The sequence below is a fragment of the Macrosteles quadrilineatus genome, unplaced genomic scaffold (genome assembly GCF_028750875.1).
Source record: "Macrosteles quadrilineatus isolate MER2022 unplaced genomic scaffold, UCM_ALF_1.0 Scaffold_1__1_contigs__length_201487025, whole genome shotgun sequence".
In the NCBI taxonomy this organism is placed as follows: Eukaryota; Metazoa; Arthropoda; class Insecta; order Hemiptera; family Cicadellidae; genus Macrosteles; species Macrosteles quadrilineatus.
Genome location: NW_026542594.1, coordinates 118485229 through 118499667, shown reverse-complemented (window position 1 = coordinate 118499667; position 14439 = coordinate 118485229). Strand labels below are relative to the sequence as shown.

The window sequence follows — 14439 nt, the reverse complement described above, 5'->3', positions numbered from 1 at the left end:
GGCCGAAAAACACTTTTTACCTCCCCCGTACCAGCAATCCTAGGACCTAGGCACTCGTTAAATCTAATGTTATTCAAATAGGGACCGAATAAATATATGTCTTGTTTATCGAAATATTTTTGTAAAAATGTAATCAGGCAAGTTGAAATTCGCTTAGTCTGCAGGTTTGCTGCGGCGCGGAAATTTTGTTTACATTTACGTCGTTATTTTGTAACCATCATGGCAACTCAAAAGACCTATGTTAAAATTTTAAAACTTTGAGTTACTTTAAAATTATATAGGCATCGTCAAAAATTGAAATTGGTTAAGTCTAAACCATCCAAACATTTGACAAAATAACTTTGGTAAGTTTGGCTAAAATATGTCAGGAGATTAAGTGTTATAAAGATTGCATTGATGTTGATCCCAAAGAGCTTCGCTTTGCTTCGCTCCGCTCAATTAACAGTGAAGTGTGGCTAGATCAAGCAGTATAGGTTGTTTTTATTTCCACAATTTAAATAACTTTTACACAAGTAATTTTAAAACTTGTGATATTACTAAGATTATACTGTAAAACAGTTGTAGTGTCTATGGTTAAAGAGATGTAGTATTTTATCCAACTTTGTAGTATTCACATGTGGCTGTGACGGATTAGTTCTTCCATCTCTTGTTGGTAGTCACATATGTTCCTTCGCATAACGGCCATACAAGGACCCAACAGGCGTTCAAATGCCTCACGGTCCAAAACTGTAACATAGGAACAAAACACATCAAACAATTTTATGAGACTAATAAAAACTTAATATAAAATGCAAGTTACTCAACAAACTTCCCATAGTATACTTAGGCTATATGTCAATAATTTATGAAAGGATGATGCTCTACTGAAGATGGACAAAGATGGTTAGTAAATCATTTTTAATTAAGAACAAAATGTGTATAGTTCAAACCAAATTCAATTTTACAAATAGTTTTTTTGTACAACCATTAAACTAATAACGGTGCAATCCCAAGAAAATCTTTTGGGTTCTTATGGTCTGAAACTGGATCCAGATAACCTTGATCCAGTGATGTAGTGGAGCGGGAACAGGGCGTTCCCACTCTGCTTATTATCAAGAAAAGCAATACGGGACCTATTGATAAGCGGACCCATGTTTTTTCTATGACAATGATGAGCGTTCCCCCACTGGAAAATTTACGAAGACTCCACTGCCTTGATCAGGCATTAATCCTGTCTAGAAACAGCTGGTCTTGGTCACTTACAAAGCTATGAAAGGCACATTTCACTCATACTTCATTCGTATTTGCCTTGAAACATATCCTATGGTTGCATTCCATCTCATGACAATGATAATAAAGAAGAAGAAGATGGTAATAATAACTATTCCCTAACTAACGCCCCCTGCGGTTTCGGGGTTAGAATAGGATCGCAGCCCTCCCGGGCTTGTCGTAAGAGGCGACTAAAAGGGTGACTGACGTCCTCACTGGGAGTCCCTGGGAGTGCCCCTGTTGTGTTGCAGGGGTTGATGTGTGCTCTGCACTGCCGATGGGTATTCCCAGTGTGTCGTGAGGAGCCAGCCACTTCGGTCCTTGGTCAGGAAGTGCGGCATGGATGTAGAGGTCGGGCTCTGCATTGCAACAGGCAACCCCCGGCACGTCAGGTATCCGGTGCTGGGCAAACGGAGGTCGGGCCCCGGGGAACTGGGGTAGGGGATTGTCCCCGAGGGTATACCCGCTCCTGACTAAATCCGGGCCGTCTCTTGCCGCACGATGCGCTGGTAAACACATGTATGGCTTGTCAAAACCCCCCACCCAACACATTATTTAACAGCAGCTCAAATGAGCAAAAATCGAAGCTGGAAAAGGAGTGGAGCCCTTTTGGGCGTAGCTCCAAGGTCAAGAGGTCGCCACCAGCGAACAACGTTAAGGCAACTCCACCGCCTGCAACCTTTAAGGGCTCAAATGAGTTCCCCCCACTAAGATCTCCTTTGACAAGTGGAGAAGGAAAAGTAGACGTTGAACCGGCGTTGACGGGAACCCTCCTGGAAAGTACAGCGCCGAAAATCAGCCCCCAGAGGTCGGATCCCGAACTTCAGCGTTACCGTCAACAATACGACGATGCTGATGAGGAGGAGTCTGACCTCCTGGTAGAGATGATGGACCTCATCAATAATATGGAGGGAACCTTGAAGCTCCGGACCAACGTAAACCGGTCAATCAAGGACGGTCTCCCAAAGGTGAAGGATCGGGTTGCCCGAGTTCTCGAAATTAAAGACTTGATGAGACAGGCTTTAGTTAATGAACGGGAGCTTGTGAACCAAGTTTTAGCCCCTAAACTGAACGACAAGGGCGGGAATCAAAGGAAACGGGCAAGGAGCTCACCAGCGGATAGCCCCGATCTTCCTGAATTGGCCAATCAGCCTCTGTCAGATGTCGAGCAGAAGGTCGAGGACAGGGCCACCCAGATGACACCCCCTACTGAGCACACTCCAGCTCTAAAGAAGCGCCCTCAGCAAACCAGGGAGCTTGCCTCTCTCCCAACGGTTGACGGAAGCAGCTATATGAACTCTGCTGTGGCACCATCAAATGTGGGTAACTGGGAGAAGAGGCTTTCCCGCAAAGAAAAGAGGAAATTGAGACGAATGGAGGCTGTCTCTAACAAAGAACCTGCAGCAAGAGATCGAAAGGTTGCTGACCCAGCTTCGGCGAGGGAGGTTCGTGGAAAGGCCCCCCCTGTTTCAAAGAAACCCAGGCCAGGAAAGCCCAGGGCTGAGGCAATCCTGATCAACCCCTTAGGGGGGCGATCTTTTGCTGAAGTCTTGGGTCGACTCAAGTCTAAGGCCAAGCCAGAGGAGACGGATACCATTGTTAAGTCAATCAGGTGTACCCAGAATGGGAAAGTTCTCCTCGAGCTGGGGAAATCTGGTGACCGAGTGGCTTTTGCTGCAAAGGTCAGAGAGGCTCTAGGGGACCACGGTACCGTTCGGGAACTCGAGCCTAGGACCTCGGTGGAGATCCGGGACCTTGACGGACATTCGACTGAGGCTGAAGTCAGGGAGGCTATCAACAAGGCCATCCCTGATATCCAAAATGCCGACTCCCTTAAAGTATGGCTTACGCGGCCCAACCGCAGCGAGCAACGCATAGCTATTGCTGAAATGCGAAACCAAGATGCCAGCAAGCTGCTTAATCTCACACACCTGAGAATTGGATGGGTCAATTGCAGGCTCAGACGGAGGGTGGTTGTACCGTGATGCTTTCGCTGCCTCGGGTTTGGTCACTCTTCCAGAAACTGTAAGGGACCCGACCTATCCAAGAATTGTTTCAGGTGTGGCGGCTCGGGCCACAACAGGAAGAACTGTACCGCAGCAGAGCGTTGTTTTCTCTGCGCAGAGAAAGGCCAAAAGGACGCCTCATTAGGTCACATCCCAGGGGCTGGGCGATGCAGTGTTTTCAAGGCTGCACTCGACCTTGAGAAGGCTAGGTCTAGGAAGTGAGGATTCTCCAGGGTAACCTTGAGAGGTCCAGAACGGCTGACTCCCTCTTAGATCAGCTGGCCCAAGAGATCGGTGCGGACACCCTTCTGATCAGCGAGCAGTACCGTGACAGGGACCCACACTTCTGGTTCCCAGATTCTCTTGGTACTGCCGCTTGTTGGGTTCGAAACAGCACGGAAGCACCAGTGCGAGATCACGGACGCGGCCGAGGCTTCGTTTGGGTCAGGTGTAGGGACGTCACGTTTTTTAGTGTCTACCTTACCCCCAACGAGCCAATTCGGGAATTCCGTCTGAAGATTGACCGCTTAGAAGACAGTGTACGGGGTACCGTTGGGCATGTCGTTGTTGCTGGTGATTTTAATGCGAGGGCTGTGGAGTGGGGTATGACCTCTACAAACTCCCGGGGGAAATACATCCTGGACTTTGTCGCCAGGGCCGGACTTGTCAACTTAAACGAGGGCGACACGCCTACTTTCCGGCGCCCCGGTATGAGAGGTACGATCCCCGATATCTCCTTCTCGTCAGAATCACTACTAGCACGGATCTCCAACTGGAGAGTCATTGAAGACCTCACAGCAAGTGATCATCAGTACATCGTTTTTGATATACTGGATGAACACCATAATCAGGCGCCTGTATCACGATCTGGACCACGCCGATGGAATACGGACAAGCTGGATGTTGAGAAGTTCACTGACGTAATCTCACGGGGAGCACTGGTGAATTCTGCTGCACCTGTTGACGCCGAGGCATTGGTAACGTCCACAATGGAACTGATTGTCTCGGCTTGTGACCAGGCCATGCCACGCAGGGGACGCCGTCGCGATAAGCAAGCTGTGTACTGGTGGACTTTAGAGATCTCGTACCTTCGGAAGGGTTGTCTGAAAGCCAGACGTGCCGCTATGAGGGCCAGAAGATTCCCGGATTTCGAGGCTAAGTCAGCGGCTTATAGGGCTGCGAAGAAAGCTCTTCATCGGGCTATCATCAGGAGCAAGGTTAGCTGTTGGAGGAGGCTTCAGGAGGATGTTGACTCTGATCCTTGGGGACTGGGCTACAAGGTTGTAACCCAGAAACTCGGCGCCCGATCACCACCTTCCGTCATGGAGGGCACCACCATGGACAGGATCGTCACCGCCCTCTTTCCGTCTCATCCTCGGAGGCCTTTTTTCGACTATGGCGAGGTAGGGGACATTCCACTCTTTAGCATTAAAGAGCTGGAATCATCTGTCCTCTCCTTGAAAAATAGAAAAGCACCTGGTCCTGATGGTATTTCCAGTGAGGCTCTTAAGAAGGTATTCTCAGTTAACCCCCTCTTACTGCTGAGAATGTACAACACATGCCTGTGCGAAGGGGTTTTCCCAACTCCTTGGAAAAGGGCTAGGCTTGTGCTAATCAGCAAGGGGAAAGGTGACCCGAATATGCCGTCGTCTTACAGACCCCTCTGTATGTTGGATGTGGCCGGAAAACTCTTCGAGAAACTGATCCGCTGCCGCCTGACGTCTGCCGTGGAATCTGCCGGAGATTTGTCTCCTCGTCAGTACGGCTTCAGAAAGGGTCGGTCAACAATCGACGCGATATCCGAGGTACACAGAGCGGTAGAGCGTGCCGAAAGCTTCAATCATTACTCTCGCCGTATCGTGCTTATTGTTACGCTAGATGTCAAGAATGCTTTTAACTCGGCGAGATGGGTCGATATGTTGAGCGCGTTGAAGAACAGCTTCCGCGTACCAGCATATCTGTTGAGGCTGATCGAGGACTACCTGCGCTGCAGAACTCTTAATTACGAAACTAAAAATGGTTCGCGGACGATGGATGTTACTTCCGGTGCCGCGCAAGGTTCGATACTCGCCCCAGATTTGTGGAACGCTGCCTACGACAGCCTTCTGAGATCTGAGATGCCAGAGGAGACCGTTTTAGTTGGGTACGCCGATGACGTCGCACCCCTCATTGCTGCACGCAACGTTGAGCTAGCCCAACTGAAACTGAACCAAGTCATGCGTGTTGTAAACGCCTGGATGACTGATCATGGTCTGACACTCGCTCTGAGAAAGACAGAGATCGTCATCCTCACGAAAAAACGGATTGAAACCATCGTTCCGCTACGAGTTGGGAACGTAGTTGTCCAAACCACGCGAACCGCCAAGTACCTTGGTGTTATGGTGGACAACAAGTTGAGCTGGAGGGACCAGATCTTCCGTACGGCGGACAGCGGACAAGGCTGCTAGGAGTGTCGCTGCTCTTAGTAGGCTTATGGCCAATGTCGGTGGTCCCCGGTCCAGCTGTAGAAGACTACTGATGTCTGCAGTCCAGTCCGTGCTTCTCTACGGCTCTGAGGTGTGGGCAGACGCGCTTAACAAGGAGGCTATAGGTTGAGGCTCGCACGAGTGCAGCGTCAGGCGGCACTCAGGGTCGCTTCCGCGTACCGTACGGTGTCTGAACCGGCCGTTTTGGTGATCGCAGGAGTTATCCCAGTCAAACTCTTGGCAGCGGAGAGGAAGGCAATCTACCAGAGACAAGGCTACATCGGAAAGGACGCTGCAAGAACAGAAGAGCGCTCCCGCACTTTTCAGATGTGGCAAGAAAGCTGGGAAAGGGAGACTCAAGGACGTTGGACTGCCAGACTCATCAGGCAGGTCCAACCGTGGGTAGAACGGCAGCACGATGAGGTTGACTATTACATCACGCAGTTCTTGTCAGGTCACGGCTATTTTCAGTCGTACCTGCACTTGATGGCCAAAACAAATTCACCTGACTGCATTTACTGCATTTAGTGCATGGTGAGAGTTGTAGAGCTTATAAACTTACATGCCAGATGAGAAACACCAACAGAGATTGCCGAGGCTGCCCTTGGCTTGTTGGTTAATAATCCTAGTTCTCCAAAGTAGTCACCTCCACTCAAAACTTTAAGCTAAAAAAACACATAAAAGTCATGAATAAATCTATTTGCAACCAATATTTTGATACAATATTTCTTGATATTTAACTCACATAAAAACAAAAATTATTATTTACGATTGTGAGTGCACCAGAAATGACTGTTTTATGTAAAAAAATAATAATAATAATAATAATAAAAATAAAACAGGCTGAGGGCACTGATGGTGAATTTTGTCTGGCGTGGGTTAACAGGCTATTAACTTTTTCAGTGCTAGGCCAATAATTTATATTTCCATTTCGTAAGACTTTTTTGTTTGCCTTTTAATTCCATTACCTTTTAGCGAATTTCCCATATAGGGAATAAGCTATTGTTGAATATTTACTGTATTGTTGTCACTATTTTATTAATTAGGCTAATTTTGAATAATAAGACAATAATAAATATAGAACAAAGAAAAGTTTGTATATTTGTAGTAAACATTAAATAAAACTTTGTTTTTGTTGTAAATTTCCAAGTTTTCTTATAAATTGTAATGTTCTGATAGCATTGTTTGAAATCAAAATCTAATAAAATCGAAAGACATCTAGTATTTAATGTAATATTGAATTAATTATTAACCTTGATTTAGTTTGATAAGGTTATAGCCATTTTAGGAAAAATAGTTTTTTGCAGCAAAGCCTCATAGTAACACAATTTATGATCACTCACTGGTGTGGTTCAACTGACAAATATTATCTAAATAGTCCGTGAATAACTAGTGCTGCTACCTTGTAACACATTGAACAACCTGCTGTAGTGCTATCTGTTCGCAATCGTTGGCGTCAGCTTAAATACCGGCTTTTGATTCCTCAGTCTCCAAGCACAGATAGCTGAGAAGGCTAGGGTGTGTGTCACTTGGCCAGTGTCATTCGTTTGCTCGGGTTCGATTCCCGTCCTGTGCAGCAAATAATTGGTGATCTGTGTGTTTGTAGCGATACACCCCAACTAACCCAGGGCCGGTTTACCGAATAGGCACGGTAGGAACGTGCCTAGGGCGCAAGGCAATTGGCTTTTTCAGGGGGCGCCAAAAATTTAGAAAATAAAAAAATTGTTGGTTGTATTTGCATATGCGATTGCGGTAAACTTATGAAAATCCCTCGCGGCAGCGTAGATATCGTAATCGTCTCCCGCGATTGCGGCAAAATTCTTACTATTTTTTGCTCACCTGACCTCGATCGTGTAGACATGATTATCATCTTCCATGATCGAGGCAAAATATGAACATATCCCATGGTCGTGAGGAAATTATCATCGTCTTGTGCGATCACGATAAAATTCTGATCATCCCTCGCAGCCTTGTAGACATCATTATATCGTCCCCCGCGGTCGTTTGGACATAGTAATCGCCTACCACGATTGCGGCAAAATGGTCATCATCTCCCGCGGACATTTGGAGATCATTGTCTTTCGCGAATGAGTCGAAAATTATGATCTTTTCTCGCGGTCATGTGGACATTATCATCGTCTTGCACAATCGCGGCATAATTCATATCATCCCTCGCGGCCGTGTAGAAATTATTATTGTATCTCCCGCGGTCCTGTAGACATCGTAATTGTCTCCCACGATTACGGCAAAATGTAATTCATGTTGCGCAGTTGTGTGGTGATCATCATCGTTTTCCGTGATAACGGCAAAATTCTTTCTGTTTCCAGCGGTCGTGTGGACATTATCATCAATGTCTTTTGTGATCGTGGCAATTTTATATCATCCCTAATGTCATAATGTGGTTTTATGTCAGTGCTCGTTCATTTTCAAGATGAGCTCGTTTGCATGGCTCAATCACGTCCTGGTTGAAGTTCGTTTGCTACGCTTCCCTACTCACCTTTAGGTTGGAGCTAGTTTGCTGCGCTCACTTGCCTTCAGGTTAGCTCGTTCGCTACGCTAACTCGCTTACAGGTTTTGGTTGCAAATTAGCTGTTGTCATAAATTTAAAAAATAATAGTGCTGCACCTGTTGGTAAACCTATTAACTTTTTAATGCTATTGAACATCATAGAATCAAATTGCCTGTCGTCTGTTGTCTGTCAGTTGAGCACATGTCAAAAGTGAGGTTATGTCGCGACATAAAAGTAGGCCTACTAAACTTTATGTTTAATCTTTTGTGTTGTGTAATGTGTTGTAAAAAGTCGACAAGAACCAGAATGTTCGCTTATTTATTATGATTTGACCTCTAAGAAAGTGCTGAAGATGGCTTGATTAAGCCGAAGCAGCTGTACACTGAGTACAAAACTGGATTGCTTCAAGACGGTATGTCTTATATATTATTACATTTAAAAAGCAAATCCTGGTCAGCCAACCACAAAGTAAAGAATCAAATTGTTTAGTTGAACCAGCTGTTAAGATTCCTTAATTCCATTTAATATGAGTACTCATAAGGTTAACATGGGAAAATCTTGTGGGCCGTTTACAGAAGTTCAACAACCTCTCTGAGTCAGTAGACTTCTTCTATGACCACCTAACAGCCTTCTTAAAAATTTTTTTTCCTGACGCTGCCATCTGACACCGGATCACACGAGCCTGATGGGAGAATAGTACTGTGCTGGATGTAACTTCTTCCTGCATGCTCCAGCACAAATAAACGCTGTCCGCCTAGTGGGCACCCTGAAATTGATCTTTAGCAGGAGGTACAGGAAGACTACCTAGCTGTTGAGGAGCTTTGAGAGGAAGGACACATCTGCACTTGTCTTCTGCATGCCAATGGCTGCAACCCGTAGAATTCTGAGACAACATAAATGGCAACTTCTAAGTAGTTGAACACTTCTCGGCAGCCCAGAATTCTGATGAATTGTCTCTGGACTGACTCTTGCTGGTCTGTAAGAAGGTATGGAGACCATACAACCGAAGCTTACTCTAGTAGCTGACGTAACAAGTAGCAGATGTGTAAGGAGCAGACGATTAATTGTCAGTGCAAGCAGATAGCTTGACCTTGAAGCGATCAATCAATATTTCTTTGTCTTGCTTCCATTTTAGTTTTGTTTAATGAACTGTGATTTTTCATAAGCAATAATAATGTGGAAGCCTACTGGAAATAAATGATTGACAGAATATTTAAATATACAACACTTTCCAACACATTAGTCTAAAGAAACATATTTTATAAAATTTTCTTGGACAATGTGGCTATGTAACCTATTTAAGGCTTCTATTGACCACGGTTGATCCTCCGCCGGGTTAATTTAGATCCTACAATACAGGTTTAGCTTCAATGTGAGAATATTGAACGTGTTATTTGGAGAAAATAAATGGGGCTAGTACAGTTTTAAAATTTTTTATAATATACGGTCATTCACTGATGCAATGAACTATATGCAATAATTTGTATCTTTCAACACTCTGTTTGAACATAATCTATTAAGTAGGTAGATAGGAGAATACTGATAAGACATTCTATTCCCTGCATTAGCTTATTCATACTTTCCCATGTTGGATACAAGTATGGAAACTCTACCTTAAACAGTCATTCACTGGTGCACTCATACTCAATACCATTTTTTTTTTTTAAGATATGCCCTGAGATAAAAATATTCTTTAGTTGGAAACCAGAAAACTCTTTATTTCAAAGTATAGCTAAAGAAAATAAAATCTACTTCCTTATAATGAGGATAAGTTAGTGCTAATAACTTACAAGAGCATCAGTGCCATTGTCATACTTCACCACCAGCCTAACAGTTCCAGATATGACAAAATACATTCCATCGGCTTGTTCTCCTTGTTTTATAATCTCATCGTTATCTCGAAAAGTCTTTGGAGTCAGGGCATCAACCAAGTTAGAACATTCAAATGGCTGAAAAAACATAATTTGTCAAAATGATTCTCCACTGCCCATTAGTTTCAAATAAAATTGTTTTATAAGAATTCAAACAGCTTTAAGTGCATTAATAATACTTTGGCAAAAACTATCTTGTTTCAAAATTATAGGCAGAGTCGCGAAATAAGAAAGACTTGTTGCTCGCCACTCCCAGGCTGCCTTCTACAAAAATCGCCAGGCGAAATACCCACAAAATACCTTAATTAATTGCCACCAGTAAAAAAGGTTTGTTGTGACAAAGTAATCTTATAATTCATTTTGATAGCCCCAGCGGATTGCCTTTGATGACTAATAATAGTAGAAACGCATCTTGTCAGACAATCCGTTTGTACACAAAAAACGAAACAATAACAGATAGGCCTATCAATTCACACGTGTATATTGCCGCGGGCAGGACTGTAAAGTAAACTGAATCAGGTTTTGACGGAAAGACGTGGTCTCTGGATTGTTATCTGTGTTATCTAAAGCTGATATTGGACTAATTGTTGTGACGGTGGAGAGTGTTGAAAATATAATGGGATTCATAATTGAGTTTCCATTCAAAATTATTGACAATAACTAATTTATATGCTGGATATAAATGATGGTCTCGAAATTCTAGTACTGCACGCAAAAAATGTATTAAATACTTTGAGGAGTTTGAAATATATAAATACATAAAACTAGGGACAGCACAACATTTTTGAGTGAAAACACTCAAAGGATTGTCTGACAAGGTGCGTTTTTACCATTCTTAGAAGCAATCTTAATTACGAACGGTAAAATGTTGTTAGTGTTGATAGTGAGCTACTTAGAAACACTTTTTCTGGCTGCTTAAATACAAAATTATACATTCATTATGACAGCTAGCAAAAAAATATCCCCCCCCCCAAAATCCCCTCAAAAAAAGTCCCCCCCAAAAATTCCTGTGGCACGATTGGTCGTGAAAAAACCCGCGATGGTTGTGAAACTTTGGTCGTGATATTACGTGAACTACATTATTCAGTATCTACGAAGTAAAAGGTCAGGGACATTAAAACGTACGTTTCAAAATTTTCACTCTTTAGCATTGTTGTCTTTGTCTACAAAGTTAAGTGCTCCTGGGAATTTATGGTGAATGAATAAGACTCAATATGGTGTTTACACAATCTCAGTGGCATACATTAAAAGTAAACTATCCGTTTAATGCCAAAAAATGTTTGAAATTAAGTTTTTAGGTGAGATTCCTGTACCTGTAAATCAACTACGTACTTATAATACTTATTATACCGTGTGGGTTTCATTATAGGGAAAACATGTTGAATCTTGCTCACAATAAATTCCCAATAATACTAAGATCTGTAAAAAACAATAGTATTTGGTAGGTAAATCAGTAATGAAATAGAGGAAGCAAGGCTGCCAACTTATGTATGAGCTTCTTTTGTCTACAAACACCTAGCCTCTTATGCCTTCTATAATTGTAATTGTAATTCAATAGTTGTGCTTTAAAAAGAACATTCATATAAAATCCAAACACTTTCCTGTACTAAAACCACAATTATGATCATAGAATTGACAATTCATTATTCACCATTCCTATTGCCTTTAAGCTTTTAAATACTTCCTTTAACTTTACTTTCTTTTTGTATATTTTAACCAGGAACAAATAGAACAAATTTAATTTAAAACACACAATAGTAAATTAAAGTTAATGGTGTTCTCTTCTAACAAGTCTATGGGCTGGTCATTATTGGATGGTACACTACCTCAAGCGTTTTGAGCAGTGGCACGTTGTTGATGAGGCTCTCGTACATGAGTCTCTTCTCGTAAGTGATCTTGTGTACGATCCGCCTGAACGTCTGTCCGTCCACGGCCCACAAGACCCCGTCAGTGGCCGCTAGGATGGTTGCTGCTCTGGGCTGGTTGTACAGCAGCGCTAGCTCACCAAAACTACCCTTGTGGTGATACGTGTGCATCAGCTTCTCTCTGCCTTTCAGATCTGTCACCAGCACCTTGTACACTCCGCTGTAACATCACACCACCTAAATAATATGTGTCAATTTTAAAATATGACGTCAGCCCCAAAACATTATGTTACAAAATGTTTTAAAAAACAGTACGGTCTAAATGTGGTTTAATACTTTGGCTTTTCTAAAGTCTCTAGTATAGTTCTAATTTTGTAAATGGAAACTTAGTCTAAGCTAAGTAAACTAATTTACTGTAACACCTTTTCACTCTACATAATATTTTGGTGGTGTCATTTGAAAGCTCTAATTTGAAACCCAAATCGTTAGTTGAGTGTTAAACTTTAGTCAAACAAGTACCTATACAATTTTTATATATAAAAAAATTATGTTACCTTTTTATGGAAAAAACTGGTATTTTTAGTACTATAAAAAGTTTTTGTTTTATACCAAAAATAAGTGAAGTACATAATGTTTGCAGTACTGGTACTGTAGTATTTAACAACAACAAAGATCATAACAAAGATTTGTGCATCAATATAAGAAAACAGGTGCTAAAAAAATCTATCATTATTCCTTCTGAAGGTAGGATTTAGTATAAATTATAGAACACTTATTGTTTTAAACCACTTTTTGAAACTTTCATTTTACTGTTCATCACAATACACCATAGTCAAAACTTTTAATTAATATAAATCGTAAACCAACACACATCCAAGACCTCTCCTGTCTCATCCTGATATCTAAGATATATTTTTCAAATGTCTGATCTTGGCATAGGTAGTTCCTCTTTTATAGATATAGATATAAAAACCAAATGTTTCTTTGTTTGTTTGTTTGTTTGTTTGTTTGTTTGTCCTTTATGGAATCTGAAACCGCTCGACAGATTGTAATGAAACTTTCAGGCATTATTAAGCATTATTCAAGGATGGTTTGTGTGAAGTTTGGTGCAGATTCGTAAAAAAGGCTCCGCCCCAGTGGCTCTGGAGTTTCCCATGTTAAACCTTATGAGTACTCATATTTAAATGGAACTAAAGGATCTTAACAGCTGGTTCAACCATAGACCACAGAGTAAATATAGACTGTCAAAGAAAGGTTTTTCGATCTGCCGCTAGAGCGTTATCGCCGTTCGATATCGGTTATCGGTATTCAATTTGGTGTCGTCGTCGTCTACTCGCCAGCTGTTACCAGCACTACCACTCTTGCAAACGAAATTATTACTATATCGCTATTGTCGTCTTCTGCAATCGCGTCAAAATCATGAACATCTTCCGCGGCTGTGTAGACATCATCATTGAATGCCGTGGTCACGAAACGTCATCGTCGTCCACGATTGCGGCAAAATTGTGAACATCTTCAGCGGCCGTGTAGACATTACCGTCTTGCGCGATCGCAGAAAAAATCATGAAATTTCCCGACTTTGATGTATCAAAATAAAGACTAAATCCCAATTTTCTTTTCAATACCATTTTAAAATTCAATACTAATACCTGACTTTCCCGTTTTCCCCGCATGCTAGACCCCCCTGGTTAATTAGACTTTGACCTTGCAAATATAAAACAAAACCTTCCAATAAACCACTTCCTATAATTATGGATTAATAAAGAAAAACTTTGAATAATTGTAATGAAACTACAAAAGTATAACAAATATATGTTTAAAAAATACAATAAAAGATGGCATTTAAATTATTTTATTGCTTAATATAAAAAAAGTCAGTAAACTCCAATTCCGGGGAATTCCTCCAAAGTTGGCAACACTCCTCCCAACTACCAAGTTGTTATGGAAACGGTCGCTAGCACTTGATGCTGCAGCGGTGTGCGCCGTAACTACACATTACCCCTAGCGGTCGGCGCCGGAATATACGTTAACCGCAGCACAGCTGACAGTCTATATTTATTTTTGTCTATGGTTCAACTAAATAGTTAGATTCTCTGATGGTCAATAGCATTAAAAAGTTAATAGGTTTACCAACAGGGTGCAGCACTATTATTTTTTTTTTAATTTATGACAACAGCTAATTTGCAACCAAAAGGTGAGTGAGCGTAGCGAACAAACTTCAACCTTAGCGTAGCGAACGAGCTCATCTTGAAAATGGACGAGCATTGACATAAAACTACATTAGGACAGGACGACATCTGTCGGGCCAGCTAGTAATATATAAATCCAAAAGTACCCATGATCTTTTAAGAAAACTACAAATCACACCCCCATAAACCATACTTAAAATGTTCGTCATGACGAGAAACCATGTGCAAAACTATCCATTATTTCTTAAATCTATATCTATAAAAGAGGAACTATGTATGTATATAT

General features: G+C 42.1%; 1 protein-coding gene across 1 annotated transcript in view; it reads right to left on the bottom strand.

Moving 5' to 3' along the window:
• Positions 1-460: 460 nt before the first annotated feature.
• Positions 461-14439, bottom strand: part of LOC128982804 (cAMP-dependent protein kinase type II regulatory subunit-like) — a 39753-nt gene continuing 25774 nt past the window's right edge. The window contains exons 5-8 of the mRNA XM_054401820.1: positions 11926-12184; positions 10019-10177; positions 6282-6384; positions 461-726 (exon numbers count right to left, since the gene is read on the bottom strand). Of these exons, the coding sequence (XP_054257795.1) occupies positions 611-726; positions 6282-6384; positions 10019-10177; positions 11926-12184 (637 nt within the window). The 3' untranslated portion in view covers positions 461-610. The remainder of the gene's footprint in view (positions 727-6281; positions 6385-10018; positions 10178-11925; positions 12185-14439) is intronic.